The 17770-nt window shown below is 38.3% G+C and overlaps 1 protein-coding gene across 2 annotated transcripts; it reads left to right on the top strand.

Annotated features, from left to right (window-relative positions):
* Nucleotides 1–1728: 1728 nt before the first annotated feature.
* On the top strand, nucleotides 1729–17488 carry RDH11 (retinol dehydrogenase 11). Of its 2 annotated transcripts, XM_063289796.1 has the most exons (7): nucleotides 1729–1848; nucleotides 2336–2454; nucleotides 8374–8529; nucleotides 8937–9041; nucleotides 12730–12939; nucleotides 14101–14290; nucleotides 16149–17488. In XM_063289796.1, the coding sequence occupies exons 1-7, from the start codon at nucleotides 1769–1771 to the stop codon at nucleotides 16249–16251; spliced, it is 963 nt and encodes a 320-aa protein (XP_063145866.1). In that variant the 5' UTR covers nucleotides 1729–1768; the 3' UTR covers nucleotides 16252–17488. The 2 variants fall into 2 exon arrangements, with proteins under 2 accessions (XP_063145866.1, XP_063145865.1); XM_063289795.1 differs by lacking the exon at nucleotides 2336–2454 and having other exon boundaries at nucleotides 1730–1848.
* The last annotated feature ends 282 nt before the right edge of the window (nucleotides 17489–17770 follow it).

Raw genomic sequence — 17770 nt, 5'->3', positions numbered from 1 at the left:
CCTCCAGGAAATAAAGCCAGACTGCTCACTTGGGGGAATGATATTAAAGGCAAAACTGAAATACTTTGGCCACATAATGAGAAGACAGGACACCCTGGAGAAGATGCTGATGCTAGGGAGAGTGGAAGGCAAAAGGAAGAGGGGCCGACCAAGGGCAAGGTGGATGGATGATATTCTAGAGGTGACGGACTCGTCCCTGGGGGAGCTGGGGGTGCTGACGACCGACAGGAAGCTCTGGCGTGGGCTGGTCCATGAAGTCACGAAGAGTCGGAAGTGACTAAACGAATAAACAACAACAACATCTTTTTCTTCAAAACTCATCCCATGTTCTTCCATTATCACCATTCGCTGGAACTTAGTTGCATGTTAAGTTACCACTAACCTATGGATTCCTATTTTCATACACACCCACAATTACCTAGATGACATCACTTTATACTTTCTAAGATATATTTTACCTTTTTGATTCATAGTTAAACTACGCTTTCACTTCCCAGTATGTATTCTTGCAGTAACAACTGTCTTCATTCAGCTTTATTCCATTCCTTGCCTCTGTTTCACACAATGCAGTGGTTTTTCTTTAATTCGTGCATGTAACCATTTATTCCTCTTGTATTTCAAGTCACAATTTTCCAGTTGCCTTGTCACCAGATGAGACCCATAGACGTTGACTTATGCCACCCATCATGGCGTAGCGAAGTTGATGCTTTTGCACAACAGTTTTTAGTAAGTTAAATATGGTGTCCACTAGGTTACCAACCTTAGTCATACTCATGCCACATGTTGCATTCCCTGAAATAATAAGGGGATACTAGTCAATTTTGTCCTGTATGCCACAAGCACAACCAAGCCCAGTTTTAACAAAATTGTGCTCATGGCATTCTGCGCAAGCTAAGATTCTGAATCTAGAGCCTACGTTCAGGGTGTACTGGGGGGCGGGGGGGAGTAGATGTCTTTTTTTATATGCATTGCATACTTAGCTCACATTAAAACGGGTGGGGCTTTGATTGCTTGGTCACAGCAGCCATCTTGACTTTTTTGACATCCCTTACCCCCCCTTCATGGATACTCCAGATTCCCTTGCAAAACAATATATTGTTGTCTTATCCCATCAACTAAATGGTACATGTATTGTCACAGAAAACAAAAACACACATAGATGCTTTGCATTTTGAACAAGTACATACAATCCTTGTTATGGCACGAAGGACACACAGTTCAGATGCCGAATTTCCCATTGCATGAAGTGAACAGCAGTTATTTCACCCCTGCTAGAAAGGAGGGGGTTATATATCCTCGAAAGCCGAAAAATCTGGTCTGTTCTGACAGTGGCATTCGACATTAACTTTTATATCTCTGATCGGTTCCTGGACCTCACGGGCTCTTTAGCTCCAAACTTAAACCTTCTAACGCAATGCCAGACGGTAGGTAGCCTGTTCCTGCAGAAATCAAAGCTTGGGAGGCACAATTATATCCAGATAATGTGATTTTTCCAATGAAAACGATCTGAATTAAAAGAACAGGACCATCCCCTTCGCCCCCACCACCCGCACGGGCCGATCGTGAGTTTCACCGGAAATTCAGGCAGCTTTTCCACCTCTTCAGATCCCGCGGCACCAAATGAGCTTGCAACTTCCTCTCCGAATAACCGCAGAAGTCCCTTTTTTTTTTTTTTTTTTGCCTCTAGTGTATTTAGGAGACTGCGGCTGCTCGTTGATCCGAGTGATTCTTCCGCAAGAAGCGAAGTGGAAGGAGCGGACGAGGCGCCATGCTGGGATTTTTGGGGTTCGTGCTGGCGCTCTTGGTCTTGGCCCCTCTTTCGGTATTTGTGGCAATGCCGTATGTCAGGTTTGTAGTGGGATTGATGTGACTAACTCTTGTGGCCTGGGAAATTCCTACCAGTGCAACTTTAAAAAGAAAAAAAAATACTTCTGAGATAAGCCTTTTGCGGCTGCATCCTGATGAAGACGGTCCCTTTGTTTACTAGAAGACCCCGATAATATCAGGCATCTTATATAACTGGTCAGAAAGATAATTTTTTTTCTAGTCTTGCCTTTAAATCCTTTATCTGTATTATACTGATGCCCTCTGTTAGCGTTCCTTTGATTTCTGGTGTATTTTTCGTTTCCTATTGCAGAGAATGTATATGCATTGTGTGTGTGTGTGTGTGTAAATCATAGGGTTGGAAGGGACCTTGGGGGTCTTCTATGATGAGAAGACCTCTATGCTGAGAAGCTAGCTTGGATTTCTGTGACAAATTGCATGGCATAGCATTGTAAATACTGCAACAAGGGACTGAATTTAAAAGCCACTCAATTAATTCATATTTTTGTAGGAAGTATTTTGCAGGAGGTGTGTGTAAGTCTACAGCACAACTGAATGGGAAAATTGTAGTGATCACAGGAGCCAACACTGGCATAGGGAAGGAAACGGCTCAAGACCTTGCAAGAAGAGGCAAGTAATTCATATGTGCTTATCCCTTGTAGTGCCCAGAATTATAATAAAAGGAATTCAAGATGGACAGAGAACTTTGCACATTCTTCTTTCACAACAGAATCAAAGTTTGTTAATAGAATGTGGTATTTTTCTAGGAGATTCAGATTTTGAGAAGAATTTCTTTTAAAGCCACTCTCCACTTCTGAAGTACATGGTAATATAAAGTCCAGTTTGGCAGTAATCCTCGGTAAGCTGCACATTCTCCAGCAACACAAGTCAACCTTCATGCTTTCAGTCAAGGCTGAATTCCTGTCTCTAGCAGTCAAGGCCAAGCTTGCTTGAGTATTACCAGTGCCACTGAGTAGAAAAGGCTGCTGTAGTTTTCTATCATGGTTTCTGTTGGCATGCACAGTGGGATTTCTTAAGATCTGTGGATCATCTCATTCCAGCTTGGGTCACAGTAGCTCTTAGTGATATACAAGAACATGCTTTACCTGATTATAGAATTAAGGAACTATTTATTCATACATTAAACCATGAACTAAGTAAACAGGGTGGACTTGCACAATATGCTGAGCCACAAAACAACTGCTAAGTTTTGTAATTGATCTTAGCTTTTGTCAAAATCAGCAGCAGGGCCACATTAATGGAAAGAGGCCTATTTTGTAAAGGGAGATGACTACAGTAGAGACCCTAGCTGTGTTCATACAATATGCTTACTCGGGTCAATTACAAACCGTGGCTGTTGTTTTGTGGCTTAGCTTATGGTGCAAGCCTAGCCTGTTTAATTAGTTCATGGTTTAATGTACTATATGAACAAAAAGTGGCTTATTTTTATAATTGGATAAAGCATGTTCGTGTAGAGCCCAGTAAATGGGAGTGGTTATATTTTTGCTTTTTTCTGAGCCTTTATTTTTTTGTGTCATAGCTCAGCATACCCTGCTTCCCAAAGAATGTATCAAAAGCCTTATATTCAAATAGTGAACTTATTGGGATGTGGATTGCACATATCTGGAATTGCACAAGATGTCACCTTTATGTGGTTTTGAGATTTCAGCATTTCCACATCTAATAACAGGTGGCAAACTCCATAAGCCTTGACCGATTATTTAAATTGCACAAGAATAAAAATGCAAAAAGCAAAGTAGAAGATAAACAAGTACTAATAAAACATATAAAACATTAAAAAAAAACTTTTGGTAACATATCCTTCCTTTCTCTTCCATTTATTTCCCCAACTGCTAACCACTGCATAAGTATTTGTACTGCACTTTGAATGTTAAACTTGAAGGTTATTGCCATTATCCATTTAAATCATTTCATCTGTTGTTTTTAATATCTTGTGGTTTAAGTTCAGAGTTTATGTTTAAAACTTTCTGAATGCTTTGATGTATATTTCTTTTGAGGTTTTTTGATGACCACCACATGCCATAAGATGTTCCTTTTGATGTGGCATTTCCACCATTTGTTGTTACATGATTTGTCCCTCTTCGTAATAATCTATTTATTTATTTGTAAGAATTTTATTAGATTTAAGTCAAAGATAACTACAAAAAAGCAAAAAAACTACAAAAGAAAAAAAAGAAAACTGAAGTGTGGAAACACAAGAGAATTTTTTTTTTTTCAGGTTACATAAAAAGGTGACTTCTGACTTTTGAAGGACCAAAGAAGAAGGGAACACACTTAACCTGAACAAAAACAAGGTAGCAACAAGGTCAAGCAACAATGTAATGGGCCACAAATTATACTATACAATATTATTTACTAGTGTTGGATATAGAATTATAAAAACCTACATAGAATACAATAGTACTAATAAAAAACAATGAAAAAGGCCCCCAAACAGCCAATATATAAATAAATACAAAGACAAGGATGAACAAGAAACCCTGCTAACTAACATCCAAAAACCTGACTAAATGCTTTTTGGCTTATAAACCTTCATCAGTAGTCACAAATATAAGGTTATAATAATGCTGGAAAGGAAAAAGGTATAAATAATCATATCACAATAAATTAAAATAATACATATCTAACTTAAAATTAAAATAAAAATAGCAGTTACTTGAGCAGTATAATTGAAATATGGTTTGTTATAAACTCCTGTAAAATGGACTGCTCCACACCTTAAAATAATTGAATACAAGTTTAGTATTCATACTGGTAAGAAAATATTCTATTTATTATTATAGGGATACCTACATCCAAGCCAGTGCATACTGGGTACAAAATACCATCTGCGTAAGTAAAATGAAAGCTTGGCCAAATTAAATAAGTGTAGAATGGTGCAGTAATGCCTAGCATCTGATTGCAGTATGAGGAATTTAAAGCGAAACTCCTAGTTAATGTAGAAGAGGAGGGGGAATTGGGAGAAAAGAAACTAAAAAGATGAACTTTATAACCAAAGATAAAATAGATTCATAAACACATCCAATTTATCTTCTTATTCATTCCATGAGGGGTCAAGGTATGCAAATTAAAAAAATCCAAAAAGTCTCTCTGGCTTTCCATCTGTGAAAAAGCTGACTTCCTGAAGCATGAACTTTTTCCAGAACCCAAAAACGTATCTGGGTCTCTGTGTGCTTTGAGGCTTTGAAGTGTTGCACAAGAGGAGAAGTAATCCTCTGATGACTGATGCAGCTTCTATGTTCACAGATCCTTGTTTTCACTGCTCTTGAAGTATAACCCACATACAAAAGAGGACAAGGACATTGGATATAATACCTCTAGAGTTACAGTTGACAAAGGATTTGATAGAAAAATTTCTCTTATGGTACGTATCCTGAAAACAAGTAGTTCTGAGGCAAAACTTATATACTGAACAGTTACCACAAGGGTAACAGCCTACAGGTGTTGCCTGTCCATCTACAAAACATTGTTACGAGGCACTGGCTTCTCTTATCTAACATCACTAGGTGTAAGGATCTTCCTCTTTTTACACAAAAGAGATCTAAGAATTTGAAAGATATATTGGTGAGGAGCACTTTGAGATCTCCTGTGGTCTGCCTACCTAGTTAGTAGGGTTGCTTGTTTATCCTTGTCTTTTTATTTATATATTGGCTGTTTGGGGGCATTTTTAATTGTTTTTTATTGTTTTATTGTATTCTATGTAGGTTTTTATAATTCTATATTCTATATCCAACACTAGTAAATAATTTGTGGCCCATTACATTGTTACTTGACCTTGTTGCTACCTTGACTTCTGACTTTTAACGGCAAGGATATATAACAATCTTCCATAATCAATCCCTTATGTATATTAAACCAAAATCACATTATTTCTATATATCATTCCATTGGCACAATATAAAAATCACTAAATACAATTGCTCCTTCCCCTTATTTTTAAAGAATATATACACACACGCAGCACCTAATCAACTTCCCCCCCCAAAGATAACATTTATTTAATTATTTCCTTCCTACTACTATTCTATACATTTCTGTCTGCTATAATAAAGATCAAACTAAAGAGTATATAAATTGTCTGCCATTATAATTAATAATACAACAATTATAATAATCATATTAAGCCTAAAACCAAGCATTTATTATGCCTTATTAATATTAATCCAAATTGTTAAAGATAAATGATGTCAAACAAGCCCTAAAAACTATCCAAATAAATATTCTTAAACCCTTACCCCACCAAAATAAACCAGAGCATTTGCATATCCCCACAATACACACAGAGCTATTTTCATAAAGTAATCAGACAGCCCAACTGGCCCCCTTAAAAACTCTGACTTCTCAATGGAAAGCCTTCCATACATAATAACCCCTTCTTTTCCATAACATTCCATCAGAAAATCAATTTCACTTATGGTTTGCAACTTGATCTGTCCCTTTAATTCCTTCAATTTGTCCATCTGATCTTCATCTAGATTTCAACAGAAGCCTCAATCTCGCTATTAGAAGAAACATTTCTATTGTTGTTAAGCGCTTCAATTTCTTCCATGATATCCCCAGTCCGATGACACATTTTAGAGCTCATGTTTTCAACGATGTCCTGAATGCTTGCATAATAACTTGACAGGAATCAAAAAGTATCTGTTTATGGTCTTGATGGAAATCCAAGAAAGTCTGATTGAAATCCTCCAGTCTCACACAGTAGATGATGGTGCCCCCTAGGTACTTAACTAATGAAAGTGGGACATAATAGAAACATTCCGAGACATGTTTACACAAGTGAAAGTATGATAACTGGCCGTTCCCCGGGGAAAGTAGCAGCAGAAAGCTGAAAGTTCAAAACAGCACATTCAGCATGTGGGAAAATACTAAAATCTTCAAATTTAATTCAAAAATAATAACAGGGAGACAATTACATACTTTCAGTCTTCCTTAATATTTGAATGGAAAGCAAAATCCAAGACTTAAAAAGAATATTTTTAAAATAAATTAATCACAAAAATAACGATAAGCACCAAGAGAACATGTTTCTCCTTACTGCAGAAAGCCTTTCTTAGGGTACACATGCTTAAAAGAAAAATACATGGGTGATTAGAAATGGGGTGGCTGGTCTTAATGTCCCTTTGGGGCTACAGCACGACTTGGAAATGATGATGCCCCAGCCTCCCAGCTACTTTTACTAGTCGATCGCAAATGCTGTTTGAGATTTTCTGGCTGCAAGCAGCCTTCCTGAGGACAGATGGGGTAATTCTGAGTGTTTTCCTTTCTCTGGAAAAATGCTCCAGGGCTTCAGGAAAAACCTGCCTGAGCCCAAAAAGTTGCTGCATTGTCAGTTCTGCTCACGCCTGTGAGCACAGCTGTACAGACCGCCATGTTCCCACTGGAAGCTGGGTAATCATAAATTTTATTGATTCTTTCCCATAGCTCTTCCCATTGTTCTACTGTATTACTTCTTCAAAGTTTGTATCCACTCTTACCATTCAATTTTTAATTTTTTCCATCTCTGTGTCATATTTCAATAAGTTTATGTATGCATCTTAATCTTGATTTTGTATAAGTGTTTCAAATTCTGTCATCTTTCTCAAGGTTCCTCCTTTTTTCTTGAGATTAGTGTACCTTTTATTCCTCCAGCAATTTGTAAATATAGTATATCAACCATGATAAATTCCTAACTTCATTGAGCAGTTCTTGTTGTGTCTGATTTCTGAATTTGGATGTACATATTGGCATATGTGATTGAACTTTTACTGTAGGTGTCCTTGAAGTAAAAGGCATTTGATGGTGACACTAATGGTGAGATTGCTGGATTTATTGTAGTTTTTAGAAGATTCCGTATTTTCAACAAACTTTGCTTATAATATATTGCTTCCAATTATTTTCTTCTCTTGTTTCTCTGTACCAAAAATACCTATGAAGTCTATTGGCTAAACCACCTCCTTCTATAAGTAATATTCTGCTCTTTAGGGATTTTACCCATCCTGTTATCCATGATAGACAGCTTGCTCAATAATATAATTTAAGGTTAGGAAATGCAGTCCTCTTTCTTTTGAGTCTTGCAAAATCTTGAATCCTACTCTTGCTTTTTCCTTCTTCACGTAAGTCTATTGTTTGCAGCACTGGCAAAGAACAATCATTTGTCTGAGATTGGATTGGTGCCATTTGGAATAAGAAGCTCATCTTGGGCAATACATTCATTTGTATTGTTGCAATACAACTTAAGCAAGAAAGTTTTAGATTTTTTCCACCTATCAAGATCTATGTCTTGCCACAAGTTATTACAACTGTTTTGAAATATGTCTTGATTGCATCCTGTCAGGTAAAGTCCCAAATAGTGGGCTTTTTTTGTTATTTCACAATCAGTCTCTTTTTTCATAAAGTCGTTGTCTTCAGAGGTTCTGTATATTGTTATTATCTTTGTTTTCTTTTCATTAATTTTGTTTCTGGAGAATTAGCCAAAGTTGTAATTTGGACAGTAACATTCCATGCATGTAATTCCTTGTTCCACTTTTAGTATTTGATTGGTTGCAGGTGCCAAAGTCATCCTTGCTTGCCGAGATATGGCAAAAGCAGAAAAGGCAGTCCATGAAATCCAGACCAAGACAGGAAACCAAGAAGTTATAGCCAAAAAATTAGACTTGGCAGACACCAAATCTATCAGAGAATTTGCCAATAATTTCTTGAAAGGTATGTCTGAGACACATTGTTTTTCTCAGGGTGGGCTTATTTGGGCAAAATGGTATCTGATTGTTTGCCTAAAAACCCAGTAGGCGTGATAAAATTTGGGTATGCTTTTTATTGTTTTTTTAAACAACTTTAAAATGTTTACAGATTTTAAAATTAGACATCTGCCAGCATAACTATAATTCAAGGGAAGTACTGAACTGAGTGAAATAGTAAAGGATCTACTATTTCCTGTCATGCTGTCTGGAGTGATTTTGTATGAGACTGATAGGATCAAATTTTGCCTTGTCAAAATGGTCATGGGAAAATCTGAAAGAAATTGAACTGTGACTATGTGTTTATCACACCAGTTCCAGTATTTTTATCTTGGGCTTCTTTAATCATATGACCTATGTGCTTGTTTCTTGTAGAGGAGAAAGAACTGCACATACTGATCAACAATGCAGGGGTTATGATGTGCCCCTACTCAAAGACAGCTGATGGTTTTGAGATGCATTTTGGAGTCAACCATCTTGGTAAGGTTGCTCTACTTTTCTACTTGATCAGTTTTTCTCTTAGAAAGCTTTATTTAAGATATTTTTCTCCTTTTGTCTTGAAATACCATGAGAGGTTAGAGACTGGGCTGCATGTAAAGTTTGGAAAGATCTGTGTGCTTTCCCAGTGGGGTCATGCAGGGAGGACACATGAGGAAATGAGTGTTGTAATGTCACAACACTAGGTCTGCCTCTTTTGTACATGAATTGTAATGTTGCATGCACATATGTAAGGGGCAGAGCTTACATTGCAATATTTATTTTATCTTTATGAAGTGGTTGAATTCTACAGAGGCCTTTCAAAATACTTTAATTATTATGTGGAGGAACATACATTTGTTGGGCTAATAGGTTCCCCTTAAGGTTCTGTGAGCCCTGATCATTTAATAAGAGATAGTGCTGCTCAGTTGTTTAAGTTAATAGAAACATAGGAAGGGTGGGATGAAACAACAGTGTCATCATTTTTCTCACAGGGATTACATATGTGCTGTCCTGGTTCTTGATCACATTATGAACTGTGTGCTGGGCATTTTTTTATGTATCAGATTCTTTCTTTTTTTTCAAATTTTGCCGCTGCTCATCTCCCCCTAAGGAGCTATTTAAATGCGCATAGTCCTTAGTTGATTACTGAAGGAGGTTATTATCCTTGTAATTGAGGAAAAACTATGAGAACACAATTGCACCAGGCAATCTTACTTCCTAAAAGTCCAAAGGTAAATAATACTTTCTCCTCCCATTTGGAAAGTCAAGTAGCTCTTGTTACCTGGTCACTTAATGGAAATATTCACATAGTTTTTCTTAGCAACAATATGGAAATGATTTGCTGTTGCCTTCTGGATTTTTAAAAAAAATCTTCCCAGTATAGCCTATATTCCTGCTATTATCTGGTAGTTTACCATCTACAGATTACCCACTCCTGACCCTGCTTAAGTTTTTGAATTCAGCCAAGGTTTATAACACAAAATTGCTGATAGCTGTCTACGTATTTTAAACAGTTCTGTGAAAGAAAATCACCTCTTTCAGATTTTCTGAATTCTTGCATATCTTTGCCATTAAATGTTATCAGAGTTTCATGTGTGTCTTATTGATATATAAAGAGAAACTAAGTGAACAAATCTCAACTTTTCTTGTTTGTTTCACTTATTTCATAAACAAAATTATCCAACATGCAGTTTCCTAGTCTGAAAAAGTAATCAACCTCAACCTCAGTTCAGTTAAAAAGATAACCAGGACCAGTTGTATGAATGCTCAGTTAAACAATCAGGGCTGAGTTAGGCCAGTCCTGCCTTATATAAAACTCACGAACTTTGGCTCTCCTCATCAGCCCATGAATGGTTATGTTTAATCATGGTTCAATTGGATTTTTTACCTTGGCTGCCAGTTATGTATTTTATTTTAATTGTTTGTTGTGTTTTGAACTGTTGTTACCTGTTCAGAGTCACCATGGTGAGATGGGTGGCCATATAAATTGAATTAAATAAATAAATCCTAGGGAAGTTCTCACCACAGAGATTTTAAAGGCATGACATATCCTGTTCAAAAGACTTCTGTTTTTTTTAAAAAAAGACATGCCCATCAGTCTGGCAAAGCTTACAAATTCTTTTCTAAATTTGTGGGGCTCTACCGGTCTACCAGGAGTCTTGAAATGGACAAGATTTGGGATAACCATGAATCTTCCCAAGAATAAAAGCCATTCATGTGAAAAGTATTGTCATGTAAAAGTTATTTCAAGAGCATAGTATAAAGTCATCCAGGAAGTCACAAAAAATGCTAGAACAGTATCTAGGCATTTTTTGCTATGGCTAAAGTCAGTGCTCATGATTCCTTGATCAGAAAACCACTGAGCAAAAATGGGGTTCATGAGAGAATAGAAAGGCAAAAGTCATGGGTCACTGGGAAGAACATTAATGATTGTCTCAAAAATCACCTGGATAACTCTCCAGATTTCTGAAGGATTGTTCTATGGACATATGTCAAGAGTGGAACTTTTCAGGCTACTTTGACATTGGTATGCTTGGAAGAACAAATGCCGCGTTCACAGTAAAGACCTCATGCCAACTGTCAAGCATGGAGGAGGTGGGGATGCTTTGCTATCTCAGACCTGGTGAATTGCCATTATTGAAGAAAGCATGGAATCTGCTTTGTATCAGAGAATTCTATGGGAGAATATCAGACCATCTGTCCATCAGCTGAGGTGCAAGTGGGTCATGCAGCAAGGGAGCAATCCCAAATATATAAGGTCTACAAGGGAATGAATGAAGAACAGTTTCACTGCTTTGGAATGGCTAAGTCAAAGTCTAGACCTAAACTGTATAGAAACCTTATGGCAGGACCTGGAACTACAAGTTCATGCTAGTAAACCTTTAAATGTTACTGAGTTCAGCAGTCAAGTACTGAATCTAAGGTGCAATTACTTTTTCACATCTAGCATGTTGCATATTGGATGACCTTAGGACCTACATGAACTACTGAGTGACAGAGATATACAAGTATTCAGAAAATCTGTAAGGGGGTGAATAGTTTTTCAAAAAAAATTGTATGATTTCCTTAAGGACAACTACTTACCTTATTGATTATCTGCCACATTTTTGCTTCATTTTTGTCAAATTGTACAATTTGACAAAATTTTACAATTATAGAATTATAATGTTGTAGGTACATATCTGTATTTAATTCCCACAAACACATAATGGTTTATGTGTCATCAAACACTGACAAGTATTGGCAGAAACAGTATCATGAAGCACTCTGAGTTTTTTTTAATTATGCCACACCTTTCCCTTAAATCTCACATTAGCTTTTTTTTTTAAGCAGTAATGTTTTTACGATACACTTGCAGATATTTAGTAGTGTGATACGTTATGGTAAGTATAAGATAAAGATGCTATATCTGCATGTAATGTGCTCTACATGGGGCTACCCTTGAAGAATATCCAGAAGCTACAGCTGGTCCAGAATGCAGCCACGCGGACAATCTTGGGTGCTCCAAGATTTGTACACATAACACCTCTGTTGCGTGAGCTCCACTGGGTCCCAGTTTGTTTCCGGGTCCAATTCAAGGTGTTGGTTATCACCTTTAAAGCCCTACATGGCATGGGACCAGGATATCTGAGGGACCGTCTCATCCCTATTACACCCACCTGCCCCATCTGGTCATGCAGGGAGGGCATGTTATGGGCCCCATCTATAAAAGAATTCCATCTAGCGGGGTCTCGGAAGCGTGCCTTCTCTGCTGTAACTCCCGCCCTTTGGAACATCCTTCCCCCAGAGGTGAGACAAGCCCCCTCGCTCCTGGACCTCCGCAAAAGATTAAAGGCTTGGTTTTGTAGGCAGGCTTGGAACAGGAGGGCGAATAATTACACCTGGGGATGGCTAGCGCCATGAAGTGACTCTGAGGGGCCTACCACACTCAAGGACTGATTAAGATCTCTTCGCCATGTAGATTTTATTATATTTATATTTTTATTGTAATGTAATGGTTTTATATATTAATCCTGTTTTATTGTAAGCCGCCCAGAGTCCCCCCGTAGGGGAGAGATGGGCAGTGAATAAATTTATAAAACAAATAAATAATAACACATACAGTATGTTTAATAAAAAAGAATGCCTGCAGGTCTAACCACAAAGTAACCACAAAATTCAAATTATTGTTCATAATCTTTCTTGTTAGGACATTTTCTTTTAACATTCCTGCTAATAGAGCGCCTGAAACAGAGTGCACCAGCTCGTATTATAAATGTATCTTCATTGGCTCATCATTTTGGGAAGATTCGCATCCATGATCTCCAGGGTGAAAAGTTCTACAGAGGGGGCCTGGCATACTGTCATAGCAAACTGGCCAATATTCTTTTTACATGGGAGTTGGCTAGACGTCTGCAAGGTGAGCTGGAAGTTTGTAGTCCCTTTAGTTGACAAGGCCATTTAGAAGCAAAAACTATTGGAAAAATTGGGATCCTGGGATGGGAGAAGTTCTAATATTTTTGAAGTAAGACTTTTTTTTTTAACTTCAGATGTTGTTGCTACCCGGTATTTAAAATAGAATGGCAAAAATTGGCCAAGTTTGAGCTGGGCAGAGTATAGACTTCATGTTGAAAAGCAAAGATTGCAGTGTGCTGGAACAACCTGCAAGAATGAAACCATAATTTCATCTTCTATTTTTAGGTCTTTGATTTTCTGGAGGCACTGTAGTGGGGAGTTTATTTACTTATTTTTATTTATTTATTTATCTAATTTGTCCCCGCCCATCTCCTCCCGTCGGGGGATTCTGGGAGTTGCTAGAATAGTCACTCCCCTCTGTGAGGTGTCCAAGATTTTTTCTAAGTTCTTTGGCTATGTTGGTTTTGGCTATGTTGGCTATGTAACATAGCTAAAGAACTTATAAAAAAGCTAAAATGTAAACAAAAAGACCAGAACACATCCTCTCCAGCAGCCAACACTCAGAGAGCCAGTTTCGTCTAGTGGTTAAGGTGCTGGGCTAGAAACCAGGAGTCTGTGAGTTCTAGTCCCGCCTTAGGCGTGAAAGCCAGCTGGGTGACCTTGGGCCACTCACACTCTCTCAGCCCAACTCGCCTCACAGGGTGGTTGTTGTGGGAAAAATAGGAGGAGGAAGGGGTACTAGGTATCAATCAAAGAGAATATCTGTAGCTCAGGGTTGAACTGTGGAGTCCTGGGTCCTCTCTGAGCTTGGTTGTTTAGGCTGCCTAATCAAGGAACTACCAAGGAGAAAACCACACTCCCACCAACACTGGCAGGGCAAGCTGCTGTATTTAAAAAGGGAGCAAACCCCACACTCCCTAGCACTGATGTTACCTAGCCGGGTAATGAAACGTCAGCAAGCAGACAGCCAAGCTCAGAGAACACCAAGGACTCCACAGTTCAACCCTGAGCTACAGATACTCTCTTCTATTGAAACTCTAATTTCTAAGTATACACTGGCATTATACACTCCATTGTAATTCAAATAATATCCGCTTTGCTTTTGTATAGGCTGGTCCCATTATCAGTATATCTTTGAATGCATGCATGGTTCCTCTCCTTATAGGTACTGGTGTCACTGTAAATGCTCTGCATCCAGGTTCAGTTTTTTCTGAACTGATTCGTCATTCCTTTGCACTAAAAGTTTTGTTTAAGATGTTTCCCATCTTCTTGAAGACACCTTCGCAAGGATCCCAGACCAGCATATATTGTGCAGTGGCAGAGGAGCTGGAATCAGTCAGTGGGAAGTATTTCAGGTGGGTTGAGCTGTGATGACTGGCGTTGGGATGCAGTAGGAGAAAACAAAGCTTTGACTCCAAGCTTAGGGAAAAGTGTTATTCCAGTCTTGCTATAACCACCTAGTTACCATATAAGCCTTGGGATGGGAGAAAGAAGCTTTGGATAACCACCTCAAAATGAGCCAGCATACTAGCAGGAGTTATGATTGTTATTGGTGTTATTTTGAAGCATCAGCGAGGCTCTGCCATGCAAACATTTGGATATGGGACTTAGCAAGGGCTTAGAATTGAGCTACGGATGAGTTTAGAGTTCTTCTACCGCTAACAAGTGCAGAAGTCATTCAAAAAGAGAGGATCTCATCTGCTGATTCTTGCCTAACAGCAGCAGTTGATATCACTAGTTGTGTCTTTAAAGCAGCAGTTTTCAACCACTGTGCCATGGCACATTTGGGTGCTGCGAAAGATCTACAGGCGTGCTGTATCAGTGAGCCAAAATAAATGACAGGAAAAGGCTGCGCCGCCAGAATCCCACCTCTGTGATATCACCAAGGGCAGACTGCCTCCATTTCTCCTCCCAAGTCCCAGCAACCTGTGATGTCATGTGACTTTGTTTTGCAGCCTGAATGTCCTGCCTATGAGATGTGGGCTGTGAGATGAAAAAGGTTGAAAACCACTGTTTTAAAGGATTAGAAATCTGAGTCCAGCCCCACTGCATAGAGATTCATGGTGACATCTGGCTTAATAGTTCCTTAATGAGTGCTGAGGATAAAGATCCACAGTTGTTTATGTGATGTACACGTAGCAGCCAAGCTAGTTTAGTGTGTGTATCTTCAAGTCTACTTCTATGTGCGTATGTGTTCACATTGAGTAAAGAATCTCAGTAGCCTATTAAGTAGCTTCTAAAATCTGCCAGGATGTATATATAAAAGGCCTGGTAGATGTCAATCTAAATTGGGTGGCCTAATGAATGCATTAAAGCTTAACAATTGTGGGTTTGAACTAGGAACGTGAAAAACATTCTGGGCATGCATTCTGGGTTTCCACAGAACAGTTATTTACAGGTGGTCCATTCTTGAAACATGTATTTATTTAACTTCATGATTTGAACAAATAGAGCTGTTCTGGATAGAGAATGAAATATGGTTGTTCTGGGTGCGTGGAAGAGTAGGAAAAAGCAAGACAGTGGGGTGGCTAAGAGGAGGCAGGGAAAGTAGTAAGATTAGGGGAACTGTTGGACTATACTCCCGTGAGAGTGCTGTGGGGAGAGAGAGTGACACATGCACTAGTCTTGCTGGGTTTTTTGTTGGGAGGGTGCCAAAAAGTAAGTCTTGACTCCTGGTGACTGCCTAGACATGTCCCTGCAGTTTTCTTGGCAACATTTTTGGGAGTGGTTTGCCATTGCCTTCTTCCTAGGGCTGAAAGAGAGTGACTGGCCCAAAGTCATGCTGCTCTCTTCAGGTCTGAGGCAGACATAGAAATAATGGTCTCCCAGACCCCAACCTGGTACTTTTAATCACTACACCATTCAGGCTCTCAGCCTTGCTGAATTTGCTTTGTAAAATTCAAGATCCCTCTCTGTTGTATTTTGGCTGAACTGCAGCTGTTCTGAAATAGTTCAGCAGAACTTCTGGGATACAGTAGTTTATAAAGGGGCCAGAACAAATCCTCTAGTTGAGCACATGCTGATATATACAGTGTAAATCTTCTGTTGGAGAAAGGACAGAATGCTGTTAACTCTTATTAGTAATTGAGTCCATAGTTCAGGCATGTTTTTATTCATGTGCCTTAGAATTAGTGAGCTTTTTGTTTTTTTTGCTAAACCTGCTTATTAATGCAATGGAACACTGCTAACATGTTTTCTTCCTCTATATAACAGTGATTGTAAACCAGCAAGCGTGTCATCTCAAGGACGTAATGATGAAACAGCAAAGCAGCTTTGGAATGTTAGTTGTGAGCTCCTAGGTATCCAGTGGGATTGACCTGCAAAAGCCAACTAGACCTGAATTCCACATTTTGTATGTAAGACTATGGAAAAGAGTTGCTTTGATGTAAGTTTCACAGAAGCAGTTTTTAGGATATGTTCATTTCCGATAAGAGTATTCATCTGTTTTTACACTAATATATAACTATTATATAATTAATAGACAGACAGATATAACTGCTCAAGCAGTTGTTCAGTGTATGGAAATATCCACCATACATGAACACTAACATGCCTAGGACTTCACAATACCCCTACAAAAACTACTTAGTTGTTCTGGGTTTGCATGGCAGACTGAATTATGAACTGCTTGGTCTGGTTTTGCACAGCATTCCAGGCTACAAGGTTGCTGGCTGGTTTGTAATTCAGCATGCCATGTGAAGATGCCAGGCTACAAAATTACATCAGTTATCTTTTTTTAAAAAAATGCAGACTATAAAATGCATACACTAGTTTTGGTGTCTTGGCTTCTTTTGTTTGTTGAATGATTTGTGACTACATATTTAACAAGAAATGATGTCACAGCTTAAAACAGTGAATTGACCAAGTTTCAGTTTTTATTTTCTCAGTGAGAATTTAATACTTTTGTTCATCGGAAGTTTAGAACTCCTCCATTACAGTTTAATACAGTATAGTTCACAGGACAGGTTTTGCTGGTGACAAAGGAGTCCTTAGAAAATTCTAAAGAATCTGAGTAGCAAACAATATAAAGTGCATAAAATGCAGTGCAAGGCTGGACACAACAATTGTCTTCACTTTCTCTTCGACACAAGTGGTTCCTTTCTTCCCTCTGGAAGGTACTGTTGAGAAGAGCTTGAAGATGTAAGTACAAGCCATGTTGCATAACTACTCAATAGCCAACATACCTTAACACACACAGAATTAATGCTGTTCCTTTCTTATGGTGGAAGAAGTAATCAGAGTCACAGCAAGCCCAATTAGACTACCTTCTAGGATTCATGGCAGTTTAGCCTGATAGACAGCAAAAGCAGATTTTATAACTCTTAGATTCCTAATAGGATAAGCTCCAAAATCTGAAAGGTATGAAAAGGTGGAAGCTAAATATAGTCCTCTCCAGTTACTTAACCTCAAAGTTATTTCTGGCTGTCAAATCCAACGAATTAAGTATTATTTCGCTAGTGGCTGTGAGATGTGGCTATCATTTCACTCCAGGAACAGCTCAGATCACTTTAATCTGCTAAAATTAGTGGGAAAGGATGATGTTTATCTAATAATTTTTTTAAAAAAAATAAAGGTTAAACCACACTGAATAATTTCTTTCTTATAATTTTGATAACAGTTCAAAATTTGCAAGTTAAAAACTTGTCATCAATTTAGTGTTCTCCTTTTTAGAGCATGCTGTGGTCTCACTGCATTCTATATTATGTCACTGAAAGGACAATGAGGAGTTCTACCTGTTTCAGGGGGAAGGTGGCAAGTATGGGTACAGGTTCTGAGTGGGAACTATTTCTATTCAACCTTCATTACTTCCTCTGTTTTCTATGTTAACTGGTTAT

Source organism: Candoia aspera, chromosome 1 (assembly GCF_035149785.1).
Source record: "Candoia aspera isolate rCanAsp1 chromosome 1, rCanAsp1.hap2, whole genome shotgun sequence".
In the NCBI taxonomy this organism is placed as follows: domain Eukaryota; kingdom Metazoa; phylum Chordata; class Lepidosauria; order Squamata; family Boidae; genus Candoia; species Candoia aspera.
This window is presented reverse-complemented; position numbering and strand designations above follow the sequence as displayed.

What these genes read in the sequence shown, in the direction of transcription:
- RDH11 (XM_063289796.1), top strand. Translation starts at nt 1,769, where the DNA reads ATGCTGGGATTTTTGGGGTTCGTGCTGGCGCTCTTGGTCTTGGCCCCT. An exon ending in TGCCAATAATTTCTTGAAAG is followed by an intron (nt 8,530 to 8,936) that starts GTATGTCTGAGA and finishes TGTTTCTTGTAG; the next exon opens with AGGAGAAAGAACTGCACATA. An exon ending in GTTGGCTAGACGTCTGCAAG is followed by an intron (nt 12,940 to 14,100) that starts GTGAGCTGGAAG and finishes CTCTCCTTATAG; the next exon opens with GTACTGGTGTCACTGTAAAT.